The following is a 24817-nucleotide window of genomic DNA, read 5'->3' on the forward strand; positions in this document are numbered from 1 at the left end:
GGGTGGTATACTCCCTGTAAGGTTTCCTTCTTAACTCCATAAGTAAGTGTATGAGGGACATTTTTAAATGAAAACTGAAAATTCATGGAGAGGCCGGGAACCTCTCTTGGGGAAGCAGGAGAAGGTGAGGCCATGGCCCTGACTAGCCATAACACTGATGTGTGCCAGAAGTGGGGCTGTAGCCTTTCTACTCCTTTTTTTTAAAATGTGAGACAGGCACTTCTGTGTTGTTTAGGGGGAAGTACAATGCCTTAAAGACTTAGATAGATTGTTCCACAGAGGGTCTTCTCCATGCGCTCCCACCTTTTTGGACTAAGATGGTAGCTCACCTCACCTAGGTCATTCTCTGTTGTAGGGTCTTGATTGTGGAACAGCCATTTCCCTGGTGCTCAGTCTGTTAAGTTTTTGTACTGGGTAAAGACATTTCTCTGTCCCCTACTCCACCTAGATTGGACCTTCCATGTGGGCAAATTGGACTTTTCATATGGGCCTTTTAATATCTCACCCTGCTGCTTTAAGCCTTTTAACTGTTTTATACTGCTGTTTCATTGCTTTTGTACTTTGCATTACAATAGCAATGGATCCAACCATCCTCCAAGAAGCCCTCCTCTTGACTAGGGAGCCTTCCTCCAACTTATATGGCTCTTCTTCCAATGGAAGAGCCTCTTAACTTGGAGGAAGGCTTCAAACTGGAGCCAATAGGAAAGGTGGGGTATAAACATATAATTAAATAAACAAACTTTGCTCGGTGGAGGGATAGGATAGGGGGGTCCACCCTGGTAGTTCCACTGCCTGCCTGGTTTAATGCTAGTGAGAAGGAGAGTTGGTTTTTATATGCCGACTTTCTCTACCACTTAAGGAAGGATCAAACCGGCTTACAATCACCTCCCCCTCCCCACAAACGGATATCCTGTGGGGTAGGTGGGGCTGGGAGAGCTGTGACTAGCCCAAGGTCACCCAGCTGGCTTCATGTGTAGGAGTGGGGAAACAAACCCGGTTCTTCAGATTAGAGTCCAACCTGACTTGGAGGTGATGAGCGCGCCAAACCACCACGCTTAACCACTCCACCACGCTGGCTCTCTGTTGTTTTGGTTTTGGAGCCAACCAGTGCCAATTGAGTGGCAATTGCAAAATGAACCTTCCTGTTTCCCAAGTCTCCACTGCAGCCTGCTGTGTCCCCCCAGTCATGATCCTGGTGTAAGGACTCAGTTCAACGTTAGTAAGACCCCTGCCATCCAGATGAACAGCGCTGGGGGTGGGGGCAAGGCAGGGGTTCCTCCTCCCCCAGCAGGGGTATGGCAATCCCTAGCTTTCCAACAGTTTGACACTGGTAAGTTTCCCCCACCCTCCCTCTCCCGCCGGTTGCCAGGGGGTACCTCGCAAGCTTATGGAGAGCCCTGCTGGGGCTTACTATTTTTGTTTTTGCATATACAGAGGTTCATGAGGGTTCCTTTGTTCGTTTGGAGAACTGACCTCTGTGTTCTGGAGATCCCCTGTAATTCAGGGAGAACTTCAGCCCCCAACTGAAGGTTGGCAACCTAGAAGCAATAAGCTTCTAGGGAATTAAAAAAAAATCTTTTAGAATATCATAATGGAACAGAAGAAGGAGGAAAGGAGACTAATCTGAATGTAGATACTGAAGCTAGAATTTAAAAGGGGGAGACTGGCTTGTGGTGGCAGGATTTCTTAACCCTTTCCTGGAGCAAACACCCTCAACCTTATTGTATGGTGGCTCCCGAGACTGCAGATAAATAAGAGTTTCTTTGATTTTTAAAGCTGTCACTTTTTTACATACTCTAGATTTACTTATTTTTTTATGGCCTCAGAAGAGTAAACCAAAAGTAATGCAGAGTATCAGTGGAAAACTGGCAGTGTTGGAGAGCAGCTGATGCCTGCAATAAAGTTTGATAAATGCCCTATTTATAAACAATTCTACAGACTCTCTCGCATATATTCCATGTTTCTTTTCTGTCCTTTACTGAATTAAGGGCATCTGACTGTAAACAAAGATATGGTTGCTTAATGAGTCATTTTTGCCACTTCTCTGTTTCATTGTTCAGCTCATGGTTTTAGGGGGTCTCTCCATGCCTCACATCAAAAAAATTATTACACTATAACAGTGCCAGATCTTAAGGAGTTTCTAAATATTGCTTCAGATAAACTCTTGAAAGCCCCAGTGAGTTCTAAAGATCTAGAAATCAAAGGAGAACTAAATCCACATGAATTTTTATGAATGATTCTTATTACTTTCTAAATCAATATTATACAGACAATGTTATTGGTTGGGGTTAGGGGGGAATTTTTGAATATTTCTTGGGCCATTGATGATTATATACCTGGTTTGTAAAATAAACAGGAAATCATAATTCTTTCTTTGTAGTCTCATAACATTGGTTCCATCTAACAGAATGCATACAGTGCACCCCTAGCTCTGTATGTACCTTGGGGTGGGGGGAAAGCTTGCCATTCAGCAGTTTGGCAGGAAAGGGGCACCTGGAGGTATAGAATACAGCCCTTCACAGGTCCTCCCAAACAGCTGATCAGTGGGATTTCTGTTTTGTGCTAACATGTTCAGATCACAGAGCGGAATATAGCGCACAGAACCAATTTGCCCTTATAGTTCCTCGTCTAGTTAGGGATACCACAACTGTCTCCAAGATCACACAGAAACTTACATATAGAATTTTCTATTTTTTGCTCAACATGGGCAACATCTTAGAAGATTTTGTTAGTAGTCATTGTTGGAGAAAGTGCTCAGTCTAGTTTTATATACCCACCAAACCATCCACCCCGTAGTGGGTGCCCCGTTTATGGAAAGCAAAAAGCAAAACAATTAAGTGAAACCATTCATCATGTTAGAATGATGGAAACAAGTTATTACAATTTTAGGAACAAGAAAAAGGCACCACAAATGTTTAACAAAACTGGAAGTGCTACATGCTCATAGCCAGAAGTGTTCTGGTAAGGGGGCAAGAGTATATGGAGGGGAGGGCAGTGTTGCCAAGTCCCCATGATCCTAAACCCTCATTGAGAGGGGTTTGATGATGCCAAAGGTGGGGGTCCAGCAGGGTTGCCAAATTTCTGTCTCCTCCGGCAGGAGTTTTTGGGGTAGGGCTGGGGCGACAATCCTCCATGCGACGTGATTACATCACTTCCGAGTTTATCCCGAAAGTGCTGCATCACGATGGGATGCTTTAGCATTTAACCCCCCAAAATGTAGTGATGAAGCACTTCTGGGGATAAACCCAAAAGCAATGTAATTGTGTTGCGCACAGCCGAGCATGAGTGCAATCCCCGTTCCATGCCAGCCGATGGAATTGCAGGCAATTGCCTACCAAGCCAAGCAACCTTGGTCCAGTAATATCATGGGATGGAGCCTGATGATGTCATACTGAACAGCTGCATTAATAGTAGTACTTCCACACATCACTAGGTATGTGCCACATCGTATCAGCGTATAGTCAAAGCTATGTGGCTTTGAAGAAGTGGGATATTTACCATACAAAAAATTTAAAATAAGATGAAAATTAGCTAGGTGCTAAATGTAAAATATATCTGAACATTTAATTTCAATTATTACCCTGTCTTCAATTTACATGTGCAGTAGTTATTGCAAGCAGATGTGCATAGAAATCTTAGAAGAAGCCATATATCTGCAGTATGGCAAACTACCACCTATTCAGGGAAAAGTGATTTGCTTATGATCATACTGGGAAACCACTGTTGATTTAATTAGTGTACCTACATTCTTCTCTCAAGAGATCTTGTAGGGCATAAGGCTGTGGAACAGTATTCAAAACTATGTTGGGAAAGCTTTAAGTGGATGGTGGGCAGGAGGTGAGATAACAAACAATCAGTGTCTTAATTACTTTTTAGAAATTAATTGGGAGTAAGTAATTGAGAGATTCCTAAATTACACCTGCATGCAAATCACTTCCTCCTTGAAATGATCCCGCAATACCAAGTAGAGGGGAAAGCGCATGTGCAGAGTATTTGCAATCTCAGCATTCAGCTAATTGGTTATAATTGACACAAATTTCTTTAGATCAACTCAAAGACCTCATTTTTCTGTTGAGAGAGGTGACAGGGATTAAGACTGCCAGGATATTATGTCCCCACAGCCCTCTGTCCTTCAGCAGTGAATACTACTTCTTCAGGAATCATGAGAGATTCTGGAGTTTAGCCCACCTGATTATTACACCTCCTTTAGCCTTAATACCAGATTTAGGAGGAGTGCTACTCCCATTTCTGGTAGTACATGACTGAGGTGTCGCTAGAAATGTCAACAACAATGAGATGACAGTATGGACGTTTCCAAGGACTGACTACTTGGGGCGTTGGGATAGGAATGGTTTCTGAGGTACAGCAATAAGCGCAAACCATGATAAATAGGGTTGCCAGCTCCCAGTTGGGAACTACCTGGAGATTTTGGGGGTGGAGCCTGAGGAGGATGGGGTTTGGAGAGGGGAGGGCCTTCAATGCCATAGAGTCCAATTGCCAAAGCGGCCATTTTCTCCAGGGGAAACTGATCTCTGTCGGCTGGAGATCAGTTGTGATAGCGGGAGATCTCCAGCCACTCCCTGGAGGTTGGCAACCTTAATGATAAACTGGTTGAACTGCGGTGAACGCTGACAAATATTAGATCACGTAAGCCATAGAATGCCTTCCAGTCCTATGGTATTCTAGTGTTTTAAATGTATTGGAAATATTATAGTATGCTTTCTTAAGTTGCCTCCTCTCTATATGAACTCCTCAAAATGGATGCGTTCAATACAAATATAACTTCTGAGTGTCGATGGAGGTGACTAAAGTGAAGGTTTTGCAGGTGGATAATCCTGAAGCAGAATCAGGCCACACGCAGCCACAAAAGAGCCTAATCAAAAGCCGGGAGAGCCACCATTAGATTTCCCGAGCATCTTTTACAGGAAAATTACTGCCTAGCTGGGGCCTGATTAGGATGAGAGCCAACTGGAGAGAGGGTTTAACCCTTTCACCCTTGCACAGTTTTTCAAATCAAAGCCAGGCTCCACATGTTGTTATAGCCCTTTACAAAAACGAGACAAGCAAAAGGCGGGCACGGTTTCCCTTAAAACAGCTAACACTATGGTTAGGGTTGCCAACCTCCAGGTGGTGGCTGGAGATCTCCCGCTATTACAACTGATCTCCAGATGATAGAGATCAGTTCCCCTGGAGAAAATGGCTGCTTTGGCAATTGGACTCTATGACATTGACGTCCCTCCCCTCCCCAAACCCCACCCTCCTCAGACTCTGCCCCAAAAACCTCCCGCCAGTGGCAAAGAGGGACCTGGCAACCCTAACTATGGTGGGTGGGTTCGGGGAGAGGAACTGTTTGATTAGTTAAATTATGTGGGAGTGGAAAGATTTATCCCTCTCCTTTTCCCATGCAGCCCTGATACAAATTGGGGGCCCTGCATAACTTTTACTTTAAAAGGTTGGCGGAGATTTTTGATATCTGTCACGTCTTGTTTGACTTTAAACCACAAGGGCCAGAAGGTCTATCATTTCAAGAACTCATCGTCAGGAAGAAGAAGGAAAAAAAACTCCAACTAAATTTAATGAGAGAACGATTTGGTTTCTTACATCAAGTATTGCAATATGCTACAGCATCCACTAGTCTACATGCACAGAATTGCTTCTCAACAGAAATTTTAAGCAAGCTGCTGATGAGTCCTCAGCCCCTCACTGAATGGTGAAGTTCTCCTCAGCCGCACAATACTCTGTTTCCTTTCATACTCTTTCCTTTGGTATTCCAAGTTTCAATCCCAAGGCCTGAAACCTGACACCCATACCAGGCCTAAACACATCTGGTTGACTTGAGGCCACAAATAGCCCTGGAATGCCTTTGACACCTTCCATAACTGCCATACTTAGAAGCTTCATTCCAAAAGAGAGCTGATAAAAAAAACTGTCAGCATGATGGCACAGGACACGATTCAGCAATGAATGATGCAACAGCAAGCAAGGTATACAGATGCAGCACGCTCTGCATGATCACGAATTCCTAAATGTACTCCCTTAGATAATTACCTTTACAAAGAAAGAGAAAAATGCATTGGGAAGTATCACACAAACCTCTTCTTCACTTTGACTTCTCTCAACCAGACCACCTTTTCCTGAGCTTTGTCTTAAATGTTTTCCCCACAATGCCCACTTCTCCACCTGCTCTCCACAGTGCCCAACCACCGCTTCTTCCTCCTCTTGCCCAGTCTATGCTCTGCAGAGTTACCATGCTGAGGTCCCTTATGGATTTCCCTGCTGCTTTCTTCTCCTCCCTACTGTGTTCCCTTGGGTTTTCTTAGGGCCCAAGAATCAACCCTTGATCATCTCCGTGATCATCTCAAGCCCTTGCAGCTATTTGTACTTACAGGTGGGGGGATTGTATCCACCCTTCAATATCTCACATGCTGGATCTCGTATCTACATATTTGCACAAGCAAAATCAGCACACTCTGTACAGGAACTGTGTGGCATAGAGACTGAGTGATTCGTCCCTACATGTGTTGGTGCAACAGGTAGGGCATTCCGTATGCTAAGGAAGTGGGGCTGTCAAGCACCATCACAAGTATCCCTCAAGAGTACAAAAGATGTTCTGCACAGAGCTTCAGTCTGCAGTAGCTGTGGCACAACTTCCAGCTATGTCATCTTCTATGTCTTCCAGCTATGTCAACGTCTGCGCTACTTCCAGCTATGTCATCTGATCAGAAGGCAGTTATGACAACCACTGGCTCCCAACTGGAGTGGTCAAGATTTGGTAAGCCACCACAGGTGACGATAACCATGAGTTAGAAGCGGCTTTGCAAAGAAACCCCCTGGGCTCAATTCAGTGCGGGACAGCAGTTGCACACGAAAGCTTCACTACAGTGCAATGCCAAGTTTGTTTCCGAAAGGTCTGTTTTTGGAAGTGCTTTGAAAGGCAAGCTCATAAGGGTCTTAAGCCACAGTCTGGCTACCCCAAAGACACAACTTTAACAGTGAAGAAACTATATGCTTTTGCTTGCATAGTTCAGCTGTGAAATTATACAAATACGCATAGCAGTGATCAATCATACATTCTTAACAGCATTGTTGAGTGCCCTGGGCCAGATTTGAGTAAAAGAGGAAATCTAAACGTAGAATGAGGACGTCTACATGAAGAGAGCGAGATGTTAGCAAAACTGGAACATACCAATTATCTGTAATAATATTAATAACACTAATAATAAAATGGCAAATAATCTATCAAGTGTTCAAACCCATTCACATACATTATTTCACAAGTTCTTTACAAAAGCCTTGAAAGGTAGACAGGTGTTATTATGCCTACATTGCAGAGACCGGGTTGGTACAGGTGGACCTAGTCTACTGTGGTTGGCGCTTGAATGAGGGCCAAGCTTGACAAGATGCTCAGCTATCTATGAAGGGACAGCTAGTGTGAGATAGTGATTAGAGTGTCAGACTAGGATCTGGGAGGACCCAGGTTCAAATACCTACTCTGCCATGAAAGCAGCAGGGCGCCCTTGAGCCAGTCACACACTCTCCACCCAAACTACTTCACAGGGTTGCTGTGAAGATAAAATGGAGAAGAGAGAACAATGTGCTCTGCCCTGAGCTCCTTGAGCTAGCTAAACAGATATGGCCAGTATTTTTAAAGGTCAATTGCAGCCCCATAGTTCCCAATTTGGGTGTGATGGGGGGAGAGGACATTTACCCTTCTCCACTACGTGGTTTTGTGGATTGAAACTGACTCTAACACCACCATCCCACACAGGAAAAAGAATATGCAAAAAGGCACACACACACTTCTGGGGTTCAGCACCTTCTTCACATGCATCACGACCCCATTCCAAATCAAGCCCCCCCCCCCCCACATATTCAATTTAGCTTTTAAGAATGCAGGGCAGATCCATTCATTGATCTCTCAGCATCTCATCTTGTTTGGCCTTTAGCCACTGAACTAAGCTCAGTATCCCAGTGCTATCACACGATGTGTACTCTGATCTATCTTCAAGTGGCATGATGCAGTTTCTAGAAGTTATTCATCTCAAACATTTAGGCAAGGATTTCATCAACAATGCAGTTAGGATGATTGTCTGAAAGCCACTCACACAATCAAGGAGTTCAAGTGAAGCAGACAATTCCAGCTCTCCATTCCATATGAATTGCATACAGACTGCATGTCCAAATATGAGAAGCACAATAATGCATGGTTTTCTTTTCTTTCTTTTTTTCTTTTATTGAAATGACAATTGGGATGACAATTCCTCGGCATGTGAAATGAAAAATGGTTTTTACGCCTATACATAGAAGGAAAAGCCGGTCATGTTAACTGACCTTAGGTAGAACCTTAAGATGAAGGAGGAGGAAAGAAAGAACAGGATATTTTAAAAATTTGACAGACTTTTTTAAAAAAATAAAACACAGGAAATCCCTCTTTATTTTTTTGAAAACATATTGGCAGTGAATGGGGATGACTAGATGCTAAGAAACAAGATCTGAAAAGAGAGCCAAAAAATAATGGACAGGAGAACAGACAAGAAGTAGAAGGAAATACCCCACTGTAACTGAGAGTTGAATTTTGTGGAATGTTTTCATGTGTGTCTCAGACTAACTACATGATTATAGCCCCAGATCCTGGAAGGGACATGGTATCATACAAAGCATTCTACAGAAATGCCTGCCCTGCCTTCTTTTGAAAACAGTGCAATCCTAAGCAGAGAAACACCCTTCTAAGTTTCCTGATGTCAATGAGCTTAAAGAACATAACTGTGCTTAGGATCATACTGGAAGCAATCGGTTCCAGACTTACCCGGAGCCAACTTTGGTGTCTGGGGCGGGGGCTGAGAGCGGCTGAGCAGCCTCACTCTCCCGATCTCTGCTCCTGGGTCTCGCCTGATTGGGGGCCGGGAGGCTGTTGCTGGGCAGGTGGGGGGAGGCTTCGCCTGGCTCCCTTCCCCACTGCTCCGCATATGCCCTGACGGCCCCGCCTATCACCTCAGTCTTTCTCTGGTTTTGGCCCATCCTCCCTCCCTCCCTAAGGGCTATAGGTGTTGATGTTATGCTATACTTGTCACAACTAAGGCGGTTTACGCATGGGGCTGGATGGGTTTTGATGGGGGGAAGCGGCCTGTGTGCCCCTTCCTCCAACTGGGGGACCCCAATAAGGGGTTTTGGGGGAGGCCAAGGGTGTTGAGTTGCCGCATGGGGGCGGCAGGTTTGGCCTCTATCTGAGTGACGGGGGAACACCAAGTGGCGCAAGCCCCGGTGTATCCCACATACCGTCATCCTCTACTACTCCCAGCGGGACCGCTGGGAGTTCAGGCCTGCATCAGTTCGCAGCGGGCCGGCTGATGCCCCCATCCAGCCTTCGCATGCTTCGCCAATGCGTCAATAACACTGTTGCCATTAATTTTAGTTGTGGCCATGTTTTTTCAATATGAAAAATGTTTTCCAATAAAAAAATAATGTTCTTTGTTAATAAAATTGTTATACATTTTGAAGAGTTGAGTAGTAGCTTACTTATATTAATCCTCAGCCCAATAGCCCTCGGACAGCAAGATCCCACTATCTTCTTAGACTCTACTGCTGAAATGCTAAACACAGGTAAATTGCTATATTGCAGGCTTTTAAAAAAACCTTATAGATTTAAGTCATTCACTTTAAAATAAGATAAACTAGTCCTTAAAACTTTCATAAGGCTTTGGCTGTGGGGGGTTGGGGTTAGCAGATACATTGTTTCTGAATATAGATCAATATTTTGGGAAAGAATGTGATTGGTTTGTCAATGTTTCCATTAATCGTTCAACCTTCTAGAAGCTTTTGTCTATCTGTCACCTTTAAATTGTGCCAACCTTATACATTAATTTAGCACTGTGTTTTTTTCAGGAAGCCTTTGAACAATAGCTAATCCAACTTTGATCCTATCAACTAACTGGGGTTAAATTAGGGTGTGAAATTATTCATGAGTAATGTAGCACAACTTAAATTATAATAGAAATATACTTTATATGGCTTTCCTCTGAAAGTATTTTGCAACATAGCATATATTATAGTATGGCAAAGCTTAAACTTCTCCAGGTGCTATTTTCTCCCAGCGGATTTAGTGTTGGCTCCAGTTATCAAATCTGTCCTTTCTCCTTTCCTATTCCCTTATTAAATGGATTAATTCACCGATCAAAGGGTACTGCATTCTTTTCTATGGTATCATGTTAGTAAAAGTACGCAGCGTATCAAAATATAAATAAAATTATTATCATGCATTTGAAAGCTTCTTACACAAATATTTGCCTGTCTGTGTGCATGAGTGTTTGCACTGTGCTTTTATTCCACATCCTGGCTCCCTTAGGATTTGCTGTGAGAAATAATGATATCTAATCATTTTAAAAAGCAATTCCCCAGAGGCCTAAAATTTCATTGCCACAAGCAAAAATGTATAAAAGCCCAAAGATATGGAATTCTTTGGTTTATACATATGTATACCGTGTATGTTTTAAGAAACTATACATTTCCTCATTTCAATTATATCACAATAAGCACTTTTGGGGAATGGGGGTGGGTGGGTAGGCATGGGAAGAAATTCCACACTTGGAAGATATATAAGCAATCATCTTTGGCAGCAGTTTGGTTTTCTAAAGGAACTGATTGAAGCTACTTAGGGGTTTGGATGTTAGAAGGAGTCCCGGTGGAGATGGATTAATGGGCAGAGTGTAGTGAGGCGGTCAAAGGTGCGTTATAAATGCAATTTGGCGTAATTGCAAATACCACACTAGCTCTGTTGTTACAAAGAAGAAAGAATTCCATTTCTAGTGCAAATTTCACAAGCTCGGAATTTACTCCACGGCACTGTATATTATTTAAGTATTTTAAAAAAAGTAATCCTTGTATCTGAGCGGAGTGACAGAAAATTATCTATGAACAGCATGTAAATTTTTTATGAATCAAGCTCTAACTTAAGAAAAACTCACAAGCTGGGAATTCAGAACAGAAGTGAAAGAAAGCTATTTGCTACTAATGCTCAAGAACAATATTTAGCTTACTCAATCAATCTGGAAATAAAAGTGGTGCCTACATCAGCATGAAAGGTACAAAAATGTTTTAAAAGAATTTAATAAAGCATACATTGGGAAAGAAAAGAATAATTAAAAGGACTGCACAGCTATAAGGCCCCTTTTCCAGCCTGCAGAAGAAATAAAATGAAGTGTATCATTATGCAAGGTAACAAGGCCCCAGGCCTCCCAGAAATGACTGTGTGAGTCATTTGTCCAGGGCAATGAAACCATAGATCTTATACTGTCAACATGGTAAAAGTCTGAGCCAGCAAAAAAAAAATTGTTGTGAAAAACTAAAAATCAAAAAAGACAATGCCAGAAGACTAGAAGCCTGTAGATAAGAATCTCCTGCAATCTTCTCCCCCACAGAAAACACAAAGGAACACCTATCATGGAAGAGGAACCACCGATCAGCTGGCAAAAGTTTTTCTCATTCCCATTTAAAGCTACCATCAGATCATAAGCAGGAAAAGCATGCCTGCGACATACTCTTCCCCTGTGCCTTCTTCCTCCACCCCCTTAAACAGACATCTATTATGCTATTACATGGGATTTCCCTCATTCTGTCCTTATATCAACCCCATGAGGTAAATTTGGTTCAGAGAGAGTGACTAGCCTCAGCTGAGCTTCATGGCTGAGCTGTGGCTGGAATCCAGATCTCTCTGGTTAAATTCCAGGACTCTATCAATTACACCACACTAGCTCATGTGAGGCAGATGATTCAATTCAGGCCTCTAAATAGCCATTGTCCTGGGTGCTTACAGCAGCTAGGAATCACTTCAGGTGAACAGATAGGGAAGCTTTCTGTAAACTGAGTTGGTTTAAAAACCAACAACAAAAGAGGTTATTGGTATGCTACAAATGACTAACATCATGTATGTGTGGACAGGTGAGTTAATAAAATAGTTTATAGGCTAGCAACTTTTATGGACTTATTTGCAAGACTGTTTTAACACCAGGCACCTCTGAACCAGAAGCAATTATTCTTGATCCCATGCAGGAGTCATGTGGGCTCTGATCAGTGAAGGACTTCAAGTGGGGTTGCCAACTGCCAGGTAACAGCAGAAGATCTCCTGCTAATTCAACTGATCTCCAGCCGATAAAGATCAGTTCACCATGGAGAAAATGGCCACTTTGGCCATTGTACTCTATGGCATTGAAGTCCCTCCCCTCCCAAACCCTGCCCTTTTCTGGCTCTGCCCCAAAAATCTCCCGCCAATAGCAAAGAGGGACCTGGCAACTCTAACTTCAAGTGTTTGCCTGGGTCTCTTGGCCACTAACAACAGATAATCATTTGAAGGGAAATCTTTGGCCCTCACATAAATCAGAACAATAGTCTGCCTATTCTGACTTCTGATATCCCCTTTGCAATTGGTATCTGTAAAGAACCTGCAGTCTATCATGAATCTCCACATTGGCTCATGCAGTCTCACACTACTGTCAGGTGACTATTTATAAGCAGAGTGCTTGTTGGGGGAGGGGGAGTTTTTGGAAACTATGGTGTAGCTCATAAGCCTTACCGTACCTGTTCTATGGCAAATATCCTGTGAGTCACAAACTCATTATGATATTAATGATAATGAAAAGGTGAATGTTGCCTGGTGGCAAGACGGTAGAGCTGGAAAAGGGTTCCTCAAGAACAAGAAGCAGGAAATACCTATGGAACTGGTTAACTGGGGGTTGGCAACAGGAACCCCCCACACCCCCAGGCAGCATTGGGCCTGATTCAGGCTTCCTAGATCAAAAGACTGGCAAAGCACTAGGTAGTCACAAGATGGTCAAATTAAAGCAGCTTAACTAGCAAGGTTTACAATTAGGACTGAGGCTTAAGTTGTCCAAGAGGGAAGCAAACCTGGCTGTTCTGACTGCTGTTTCTGGAGACTCATCCTGCAAAGACTTAGTTTGGCCATGATCCTGTCAGAGCTATCTACCGAGAAGCAGCAATCTGGTTCTGTGGCAGGTCTTCATTGGGAGCAGTACCTCCTGCTCTCCTTCAGATGAGGATCCTTTTCCAGGGTCCAGCCTTTCAGGGGTCCTGACAAATGGCTTCATTTTTTTCATGAGCTGAATCAACCCCTACAAACAGGGCCTGTGTTAGCTGGGCAGGTTGAAGGGGTCAGCTCAAGGGTCTAACTGATGAACCTCACAAGAGTCACAACTATCTGGACACAGCTAAGTAGAGCAAATTTCAAACCATATAGTGAATTTAAAAACTACAAACATATGTAATAAGCGCCTCTATCAGGCTCTGCTGCATCGTCTCAAAGACGTAATACAAATTACTATGGATAGCAGCATCAAGATAATTCTATAATAATTAGCCTGCAAAGAGGAAGAAAAGTATGGACTACATCTTCAAAGTGGTCAAAAATTTTGGCTTATAAAGAAATGTCCTTTATTTGTGTTATTCTAGAAATTCCAGGATAAGCACTAACTGTCCTAAAAAAAAGAGAGAGATGAGGCAAGGATAATGATTCAGACACTGAAAGCAAAGGTTAATTGCAGTTCAGAGAGTCTTGCCCCGAACACAGATTGAAATTTCTCATATATATTAATAGATGAGACAGCCATTCCATCACTTTGACTTTTTCCATAACTTTATCAGTTTAATTTGCAATTCACTTAACATTTACAAAAGAGGCCAAAAGAAGAAGAAGAAGGCGTCCGCAAGTGGCCTTTAAATTTTCTTGTAGTAAACTTTGGCTTGGTAACTATGCAAGGTAGTTAATGAAATATCAAGGCCTTGTTTGTAAAGTCTTCTTTTTAATGCAAGTCTTCAGTCGAACAGAACTTACTACCCGCGTGCTGCTGCTTGCTGCCTTCATAACAGCAGTTTCCACCAGATTGGTGTAATCTGATTGCGTGGACCTCGACTACCTTTATGAATTTATGAAAACTGCAAAAGGATGTCTTTATTAAATAATTTCCTGAAGTTCACAAAAGAAATCTTTGACAGAGATTAAATCCAAATTCAGATCTCCTTTCTCCAGCTTCATTGGTTTTATCATGGGATCTATTCCTTTTTTCTCAAAAACCTCTGTTTGGTCTAAATCATGAAGCATAATCTTGTAGTAAGGATTGACAGAATAAAAGACAGGTGCCAATAGCAAGAAGCATTATATTTTCTGCATCCAAAGCATTCCTTGCTAGCCAAACTTAGTAAGAATATTGTTTTGTTTGGTGCAGATTTTGTTTGTTTTTGCAAATCAAGGCAATGGCATGCATTTTATCTTGTTGCATTTTCAGCCTTTTAACAATACGTCTGTGGAACTTATGGATCACCAATTTTACGGGATTCAACCATATGCCTCGATCCTGATATATATGAAGGCCAGCTCTAACATAAGAGGTTTATGGTAGTGGTGTAGTAAACCATAATATTTGCAGATGGCTGTAATAAAATCATTCAGGAGAGGCAAGGTGTGGGGATATAAAGCCTACAAAGCATTCCACCCCACTAACAAATAACTGTTTCCAAGTAATGCAATGCAAAGTAATTTACACCAATGGAGCAAAAAAATCTTGTCCAAAGTTCTGGTATTAATTTTCTTCTCTGATGTAGTCTTTTAACCTCTTCTTTATTTTCCAAATAGGATTTAGATTAAAGAGGCTTGGGAAAGACACTCGTACAATGGTGACATTAAGGAAGAACTCGTTTTGTCCCTCAGTTGCTAAAAATTCAGAAAACAACTGATTTTTTTTTAAAAAAAAGTATAATAGGATTTTATTAACCAAAGTCAATTAGCAGCACTTTTTGATATACTAAGTTTTGGTCATCTTTTCCTGATCTTGCTTGGTTTCACTGATGATTCTGAAGTAGATCATTACTGGCATTCTTGAAAGTTAGGTCATAATAACAAAGATAGTACAGATCCACACATTATGTTGAATACACCAGTGTTTTCCACAGCAAGTATACAGGATGAATAATAGTCACATATCAATGGCTCTTAAGTGCACAGACATGCATGCTTAAAATTAAACATTTGTGCCTACCATTCCCACTTTCCGAGTTAGAATCTATGCCTTGTTCCACTCATGCAAGCATTCTGCTTGTGCAAGATTTCTGCAAATTTCCTTTGCCCATTAACCCATGCAGGCTCCCCAAGCAGTTCCCAATGGTCCACTGACTGCCAGAAGCAGGATTTCAGTGACCGTGGCAGACTGCAGAAGGAAGAGGAGCTGGGAACGTTCCATTCCATGATCACTATTGCACTCCAAGGGGGTAGTATGGTTTACTACACTCTCCGTGTTTGCTGAAACACTGATTTAACTCAGATGTACCAACATAAACATGATTGCCTCTAAGTGTAGAGCTACTCCTCAGTGCAGTGTTTCCCCATTACTGGATATTAAAACACAACGAAGGACAGTTGAACAGACCATCAACAAATAGAATGTGTGTCCCTGAATGTATATGTTTGCAACAAGCTGCCAATCAGCTGCCTTTCAAGCACTCTTGCCACCGCTGGTAGGACTCTGTACCAAATTGTACCTTTGCACCTTCCCCTGACCAGCACGGCTGTTGGGGTTTCCAGTGGCAGGAACCATAGTTCTCCTGTATGATGGCAATATTGTGAGGAATAGTCCTTAAGCAGTGCAGACACAAGCTGCCACGCTGGTTGCTCACTATCACTGTTTGATATGGGTTGGCTTGTTTGGGTGTAAGGGATGGACTAGATAACTTTCAGGTGTTCCCCAGACATACAGTTCTAGAATTCTGACACAACTCCCTGTACTGACCGTGGGAAACAGGTAAATCCCAAGCTCAAAGAACTGCACAAATTGAGGTCCCCATTTGTTTGGCTGGACCAGCACCATTGTGTGTTTTAAGGTTTACATTGGCTTAGTTAGAGGTGGGCAGGCCAAGGAAGGTGTCCTTTGATTCTTTGCGATCAGAGTAGACATAAAAATAGTGATTTGCTAGATCATCTGTAGCTAGGAAGAATTGCTTCCATATGGAAAAGTTGTTTGTCAGTGTTGTATATTATATATTTTCAAAAATAATTTTTAAATTTTAAAAAATCCCTCCATATGACTAAGCAAAGATTTCTTTGTGACTTGCAAAAGACAGGGTGGGGGTTCCTTATTTTGGCCATCAATGCTACCCATTTGATTAACATAGGGAGGGGGGGTGGCTCAATGGTAGAGCCTCTGCTTGGCATGCAGAAGGTCCCAGATTCAAGGTCCCGGCATCTTCAGTTAAAGGGACTAGGCAAGCAGGTGATGTGAAAGACCTCTGCCTGAGACCCTGGAGAGCCGCTGCCGGTCTGAGTAGACAATATTGACTTTGATGGACCAAGGGTCTGATTCAGTATAAGGCAGCTTTATGTGTTCGTAGGCTTTTATGGGTTAGTGAAAACGTTGGTGACATAGTAACTTTTGTGGATTTAACTTCAAAAACAGACAAGACCCAGGCTTTACTTTGAATGTCACTCTATTCAATGGATAATCTTATAGTTTAGTTACACCCCCACCCCTTCTTTTCACTGTCAACAAAGTGACCAGCTTTTTCAACTTTTCCTTGGGGCAAAGACAATGGATTGTTTTGCTAGCTTGTTGACAATGTTTATTTTACTTCAGTGAGCGATAAGCTGTTAAAATACACATATACAAAGTAAAAAAAAAAAACCCAACAAATGTAACAAATAAATGGGGGGAATGTCATATTGAGCTAAGCAAAGCGCATTATTTCTTCCTTGTTGAATGCCTTAGCATATGCTGCATCTTATGTTGCACAAGTGTACTCATTAAATATTATGAAATGTACCAAATGCAGCAAAGCTTGTCTCTATATACTGTAGACATTCATACCTGTGTGCTCATATTTGTGTCGCAGAAGGGAACTGCTTTTCTGGAATGTCTTGTCACATAAGTCACATGCGTACATGCCACTTTCCGTCTTCTTGATCTTCTTTCGGGACAGGCAGGAGTCGGAGTCTGTCATGTCATCAAGACCTGACATGTAATCCGGGGTTCCATCAAGCAATTCTCCCTGTGATGCAACCAAATGGTTTATGTAAAACAAGTTACCTTCCGTTCTGGGGCAACACACATCACCCTGCATTGTTACACTATGTTAGTCATAATATTTAATGTGTACCCATGTATCCATCCTGAATGCCACTCTTCTTGTCAAATGGGGTAGACAGATCCTACGTTTTACTCATGTAAGAGCAAAAATACATTTGTGTTATTGTAAGTAAGGCCAGAACAACATTGTATGTGGGATGTGGGGGTGTTGTTCCAAACAGCCCATTCTGACTAGGCTACCCGTAAGGCTGAAACTACATGTTACAGGGGGCAGTCACCAAAACCGATCTTTGTTGCTGACCTTCTCCCTGTCTCTCATGTAACGTTTTGGAGAATCTTTATTCTCACATGGTAGTGTAATCATGTTGTCTGTTTCCTGCCAGCAGCTAGTGATGGGCAGTTGAGAAGGACTTAGGTCACTCACAAATGAAGTCAGAACACACAGATAAGCAAGCCCAAATGTTAACTAGTCAACATGGGAGGTGCTTTTACAGCAGCATCCTTGTGTCGCCAAAATATGTTGTTTCCATCTCAAGTGGTATTCTAATCTTTTAAAAGGGGCCAACCTAGCAGAGTTGTGACTGTACAGATGACCTTCTTATGTTGTCTTGCAGATCCAGGCTTGTCCTTCTCTGGGACTTTAGGAAACAAACCAGGACGGACAAGGTATTAGTGCTGACGGATGTTTCTGAGCCAGCAGTGGGACCTGTTCTTAACTTTAGTTCAAGGGGGCAGGTTAGGATCCTACTGTCTGATGCTATAGAATGCTACATTGGGGAAGGGTCATAGCTCAGTGGTGGAGCATCTGCTTAGCATGCAGAAGGTCCCAGGTTCAATCCCCGGCATCTCCAGTTAAAAAGGGTAGACAAGTAAGTGATGTGAAAGACCTCTGCCTGAAACCCTGGAAAGCCGCTGCCGGTCTGACTTTGAATGACCCAGGGTCTGATTCAGTATGAGGCAGCTTCATGTGTTCATGTGTGTATTTGTACTATAAAATATAACAATTCAATGAAATGGCAACTCAGCAGCCACATCTACTGACCAATCAACCAGGGTTAGTTCCAACACAATCCTCTGTGATTTCGTGCCTGCGGAAATTGCTATTATGACCAGAATATAAATGTAACCCTTTCCCCACTGCCACAGATTCTGACATATTTTTATGGGCTCCTGATCATGTGGGCGAATTGATTTAAGGCACATCCATATTCCCAGCAGAGTTTGGGACAAACACAGACTCCCCAGATATCACACTTGTCTTGCAAAACTAAGAGCTGGTTCAAACATGATAATGACAGAGAGGGGTGCGCGTGCAAATGAACCATTCTTGTTTCCTCATATTTTTGGGGATCGCTGATCATCCCACTTCCCATGGATTCATGAGCACGGGTGTGGGTGTTTGTTCTCTTGAATATATTAATTCATGGAATGGGAACAAAAAGAGGCAGGTAGATGTACAGAAAAGCAAAGGAATGGAATGGGTGCTTTCTCTGCTTCCCATATCAATGCTATTTTCAGAGCTGCTCTAAAATATATGAGCAAGACAAATATGTATTTCTAGATTACCCTGGGGTCTTATTTGCACCAGGAGCCTTCAAGGTCTACAGATGTGATCCCTGGCATATAGATTATCACATGAAAACTGAAAAACCACATATAGTACTGTGCATGGAAGTCAAACTTCAGTGACAGGGTAAGAGGTAATATTTATATTGTAAACACTCTGAAGTTAGATAGACATATCTGAAACAACCAACAGGTGGTAGCTCTGCAAAGTAATATATATATTTTAAGGCAACTAGAATTATGGAATGCCATAGTGGATCTGAATCCTAAAAATAAATAAATGTAAATATAACTTTACTTCAGTTTGTCTTATTCTCAATATGTACATTTATCTACGCAACTAGCTCTCCATAATCTATTGGGGCTTTAAAGTGCAATCCTATGAATGGGATCACATCAGTGGGCTTAGTCAGGAGTAATTCTGGATAGAACCAAACTGTTACTTTTGTATTCTCAAATCACAGTTCCCACCCACGACCACCCCATAATGCATCATAGCACATGTGTCAGGAAACTTGGGAGAGCTTCAAAGCCACTTGTGATATAGGATGAGGAGTTTAGAAAAAGCAGCAAAATTCCAGTAGCTGTTGATACTGTGTACTTTACAAGGATTTTATCTTGTTGCCCAAGTCTAAACCAGTTTTTGTAAAAGTAAGAGCAACAGGACTTCTTGGCAAGAATGCATAGGTTTGCTGTCCCCTTGGCATATTTTGAAATGAAAAAGTATTTTACTTTTCTGACGGTGTTCAGAGACCAGAGTGTATTTAGAAATCAGCTATGTTCAGAAAAAAGTATCAAGTATGTATAATCATAAATTGTCCAGAAAAAAAGTAGAGTCATAGAGTTGGAAGGGGCCATACAGGCCATCTAGTCCAACCCCCTGCTTAATGCAGGATCAGCCTAGAGCATCCCTGAAAAGTGCTTGTCCAGCCTCTACTTAAAGACTGCCAGTGAGGGGGAACGCACCACCTCCCTATGTAGCTGATTCCATTGTCAAACAACTTTTACTGTAAAAAAAAAAAAATCCTAATATCCAGCCGGTACCTTTCCACCAGCAATTTAAACCCATTATTGCGAGTCCTATTCTCTGCCGCCGAAAGGAACAGCTCCCTGCCATCCTCTAGGTGACAGCCTTCCAAATACTTAAAGAGAGCAATCATGTACCCCCTCAACCTCCTCTTCTCCAGGCTAAACATTCCCACCTCCCTCAGCCTTTCCTCATAGAGCTTGGTCTCCAGGCCCCTGATCATCCTCTTCGCTCTCCTCTGCACCCGCTCCATTCTGCCCACATCCTTTTTCAAGTGAGGCAATGGTTTTCTTTCAAAATATCAAACCACAGAAACATTCCATAAGTGTTAGAAAGGTTTTAATTGAATTTTATATTTAGGTACCAAATGTTATTATTATTCAATCCATTTAAATGTACGTCTCCCCAATAAAGGCCTAGAGCTATAGTTTTATATTTAATTTTGTAATTTGAAATAAGGAATATTAATAACACTTTTTATCAATGCTCTATCCATGTTAAAACAGCCTTCAGCATTGAGCAATAATGAATGTGGATCAGTAAATTATTAAATTTCTTGATATTTGTTTTGTCTTGATCCAAAAAGGGTGCAAACTTGCATGATAATGTTCATTTTCCATTTGCTGGCAGACAGTTCAGTTTCTTAAACTAGGTTTGTACTAATTAATATTAGAGAAGATTAAATAGGATTAAATACGTTTACAAAGAGGGCAGATGTACTGTAAATTGGAATAGTGGAACAGCTGTTGCGGAGGTACTGTGCTATTTATGCTCCTATTGTGTGGAGAGGGATTACTGCCTGAAACATTACACCATACCTGATTTTCACATTTGAAAATATAAAACATTTACTAGTTGGTGAAATTACTAATGGAACCTAATATGTCATGTGGGAATGTCCACAGATGTTTTAAAAAATCATCTATGATCAGTTAATCTCCCTCTGCCAAACTTTAGTTGTTTTATATATTCACAATTCCAGCATATTATGAATGTTTCCTGTAGATAAAATCCTTTGCTGTATTTAAGTGAGACAGATGTTGTATTTTCTAACCTTTGATATTCTTAAGCAATGTGGGATAGTACCTGTGGTCTACATATTGTCAGCTGAAACCAGGTCCAATTGGTCAAATGGACCTTCTCTAAAGATTAAGGCAATACTGACTATTCTCTCAACAACTAGAATTTCTACATTCTTCTCCCTAAATTTGTGGGTTGGGCCTGGAGGGAGAAGGAGGGGTATGGAAAAATAGAACAGGTGAGATGAAAACAAGTCTGGGTTGGGGATCTTCCTAATCCCTTTTATAGCTCTGTAAAGATTAGTTGTAACATATTATAAACAGCTTATGGCTGCATTATCATTTCTATGTGATTCTCTGGGAATCTCTTAAGGATTGCAGTGGCCAAGGGAACCACCATATCTAAGAAGCGGCAATGCCAATAAATGCCCCTAGATTTTTCAATAACATGAATGGTCTCTACAGCCATTTTGCTAAAAGTACAAACTCTACTCATTCTCACATGGAACCAGAAATGATTTCTTAGGGTGGAGATTCTGTCCCATTCCAGGCACATTTTCTAGGGAGTTAATGAGGGATGCTGGACTGGGATACTTAATAGAAAGCTAATGTCTAAATACATTACAAATGAACATCCTGTTTGTCCAGTTATACTTCACCTTGGCTATTCCATTTCTACTCCGTTATCTTCTTTTTAAAATGAAATAGAATAAATATGCGTTGAGCTATTTCTGAAAACAGTTTTATCCTTGTAATAATGACGGTCATAAAGGATGACATGGGCATGTTACACGCAATTATCATCTAGTGAAATAAACTAGATATTTACCTGAAAACCTTGCTTCCGCTGGTACTTTCGCCTTTGCTGCATTTCAGCAAACGTAGCTGCTCCAGTTGGATAAGTATAGGCCATATGCGGTAGGAAGCTCATTTGATCTATTCCTGGGTATGGTCGTAGTCCAGGAATACTGGTCTGGACTGGTGGCATAAAAGCGGCTGGGGGAAATGCGCTTTGTGGTGGAAGGGTTGTGTATAAAGGTTTGGCACTAAAAGGGTTCATACCAAATACTTGATTAGTGCTTTTATCCAAACTATTTGAATTAGAAAACTCTTTCTTGATAAAAGTCAAGTTCAGTGGTTCATCTGAGGTTTCAGATGACGAAGAAACACTGTTGTGGTCTACGTTTACACTACTGGATTTTGTTTTGTTCTTTGTGGCTATAATACTTTTGGGTTCCTTCATTTGTTTTGGTAAAGACAAGTCCAAAGGCTCAGCCTGAAGCTCCTCAGATGAGAAACTGTTTGGAGTGTAAGAACTGCTATGGGAGTTTTTAGAAGATGTGGAAGAAAGATTTAATGGAGAAGGAGTGTTACTCCTGGAGTGGTCCAATTTGTCGACTGGTTTCATATTGGTAAAGTGAGTAGGTTTTGTTAGCCTGAGAGGAGTATCACAGTTAGTAACACTGTTATGAAGTTCAGCTATAGATGGCGATGTTATAGAGTCCACAGGCTTTATAGGGGATCTGGCTGACAAAGAGTCTTTAGTGGGAGTGTTGTTGATGGCAGCCAGCACCACCTTTGCACCGCCCCTTTCCAGCGATGGTGACCTGGAATTTGAGTATTGGTAGACTTTTCTTTGTTCAAACCATTCCTTCACAAATTCCTGAGGAAGGCCAACAGCAATGGAAATTTTCAGTAGTTCATCAGAGTTGGGTTCCATATTCATAGCATAATATGCTTTAAGTACAGACATATGGTCCTTGTATGGATTGATGGGGCTAGTCATTCCTTTCTCAGAAAGTACTGATGATAGAAGGAGGGCTTGCTTATCTGCAAACACTCCTGGTTTGCTCGGAGCCATGTTTTCATGAGGTTGGAGGACTGCCTTGATTTCTTCATTCATTTTACATAAGTAACGTTCATGCTGATGCAGGGGAATGGGACCAGGAAAGCTTTCTTTACAGAACTGGCATGAAAAAGGAGTGGGTATATTATGGTTGTCTATCATTTTATCTTCAGTTACCAGATCTATTAGGGTGCGCAGCTTTTCTTTCTTAATATTGTTGAGCTGCCTCCTTGAGTCTGTAGTTAAGCTCTGAAGACAAGCTTTGGCTTCGTTGACCTTTTCTAAAGTGTAGTCAATGATACTTTTAGTGGCACCATTATGACTGACTACTGGAAGACCCACAGGTGGAATACCAGGAGAAGTAACGCCTTGTTCCTCTGGTTGAGAACATGGGTCCTTCAAGTGATAACCCTTCAGCTTGGAGATCTCTTCAGCGCTACAGTCCATTTTCTGCCTGGAAACAGTATTGTCCACAATCTGTAGGACTTTCTGCACCTCACTTAAATTACTGCCCATGACTGGGAATCCAAGTAAAGGTGCTTCCAACCCTACCCCTAAGTGCTGCATTGGACTTTGCGTAGAAGCATGAACTCCTATTGGACTAGTGGCACCAAGTCTACCATTCATGAAAGGACTAGCACCAGTGAAGCCGTGGGTTGCCATCAGAACTTTATATTCATTGAAATCTAGTGGTTCCGTTTTGATTTTCAGTAAGCCTGATTGCTCAGACATACTAAGTGGTTTTCCATTCTCCAGCTTATTTCTTAATTGTGTAATGGCTGAATTAGTAGGCGAAGAAGATACAGAATTAGGAGAAGAACCTGCCTTGATATTGTTTCTCATTCGTCCGTTTACAGAGATTAAGCCAATACATTTCTTGCTGCTGATGTGTGAACTGTATGAGCCAGAATGGGAGAAACGTTTCTTGCAATTTGGACACTCGTATGGTTTTTCACCTGCAATGAATGTTTAAAAAATAATTCTTTAGATTATATATAGTACCAGCTAATCACATCATGTCTTCAAATTTTACCCCTTTCTGCTTGCTGTATTTCTCCCTACTTCATAGATGGCGTCAGGGTATTTTTGAATTTTTGCAACTGGTGACTATTCTACCTGGCACTTTTCCAATTAGTAGCATCCAAGTTCCTATCAATTATGTGACACTCCTGGCTTACATTATGTGGAAAGCAATGTGTGTGTGACTATATGCCTTTAAAAGCCAGGGGTGAGGGGGATATAGCCTTATATAAAACAGTTTGGATGAAAACCTGTTTTCAGCAAAGTAGTAATTGTAATATTTCAATACTGGTAGTAGAACACTAAATGTGCCATATCTTTCAACAAGGAAAGAGTCAATATGTAGTTATCATAACTTCTTTTTGCAGCAAGCTCTCTGCAACATTAGCACAACCCTAAGGGGGACAGTTGGTATGGTAAATACTCTAGAAATCACTTGATTCAATGTAAGCCACTAGGTTTAGGCTGTTAACAATACCCACTCAAACGTAAGCACTGCTATAAATACAGTGCGTTGTATCCTACCACTCCGCTGATCAAAATTATGAAGCCTTCTTCCAGCCTAAGGAGGCTTCCTTGGATGGAAGAGCCACTTTTGCTGGAGGAAGAGCCACTTCTCTCATAGCAGTGCTCCTTACACTGGAGGAAGGTTTCAGACTTTGTCGAATGCAGTGGTACAACATGAGCCTTTAACTCTCCTCATCTTCCCTTGCCCAATTTAACTTTATAAACTAAGGGGAAAATTCTGCATCATCTTTGCTTCCTCCTAGAATTCCAAATGGCCTATAGGAGCCATGAACAAAGAATGCCAGCCAACCTACAAGGGAAGAGGCAAAAAGACGAGCAGGGCGCTGGATGCTGCTCTTCCTTCATCTCCACTCAGAAGGCTTAATCATGGTCCTTTCACCTTCTGAGGTGGTTCTTTTTTAACAGATACTTCGTTCATTTTTACAAGACGCTACTCAGAGCCATGAGAAAAGAGTGAGAGTCCAGGAGCACCTTAAAGACTAACAACATTTCTGGCAGGGATTGGGTTTTTGAGAGCCACAGCTAACTTAGTGTGGCTCTCTCCTATCTGTGGATCTGCCCAGCAGACGTTTGGTGCAGGAAGCTCTCCACTAGCACAAGGAGTGGTTTTGCCTGATTCCCCTTCTTTGCTGCAGCCTCCCACCCAACCCCAGTGTCTCATGGGATTTTGTCCAGGAGGCTTCCCAGCCCTCAGCCTTCGGTTTCCAGAGGTCGTAGTGGGCTGCTGGGAAAA

At 41.9% G+C, this 24817-nt stretch overlaps 1 protein-coding gene across 2 annotated transcripts in view; it reads right to left on the bottom strand.

Moving 5' to 3' along the window:
* Positions 1–24817, bottom strand: part of ZEB2 (zinc finger E-box binding homeobox 2) — a 174022-nt gene that overhangs the window by 1265 nt on the left and 147940 nt on the right. For both annotated transcript variants that reach the window (XM_056861587.1, XM_056861586.1), the window contains exons 8-9: positions 21520–23492; positions 16860–17040 (exon numbers count right to left, since the gene is read on the bottom strand). In XM_056861587.1, coding sequence (XP_056717565.1) covers positions 16860–17040; positions 21520–23492 — 2154 coding nt within the window. The remainder of the gene's footprint in view (positions 1–16859; positions 17041–21519; positions 23493–24817) is intronic.

This window comes from Euleptes europaea, chromosome 15 (assembly GCF_029931775.1).
Source record: "Euleptes europaea isolate rEulEur1 chromosome 15, rEulEur1.hap1, whole genome shotgun sequence".
In the NCBI taxonomy this organism is placed as follows: Eukaryota; Metazoa; Chordata; class Lepidosauria; order Squamata; family Sphaerodactylidae; genus Euleptes; species Euleptes europaea.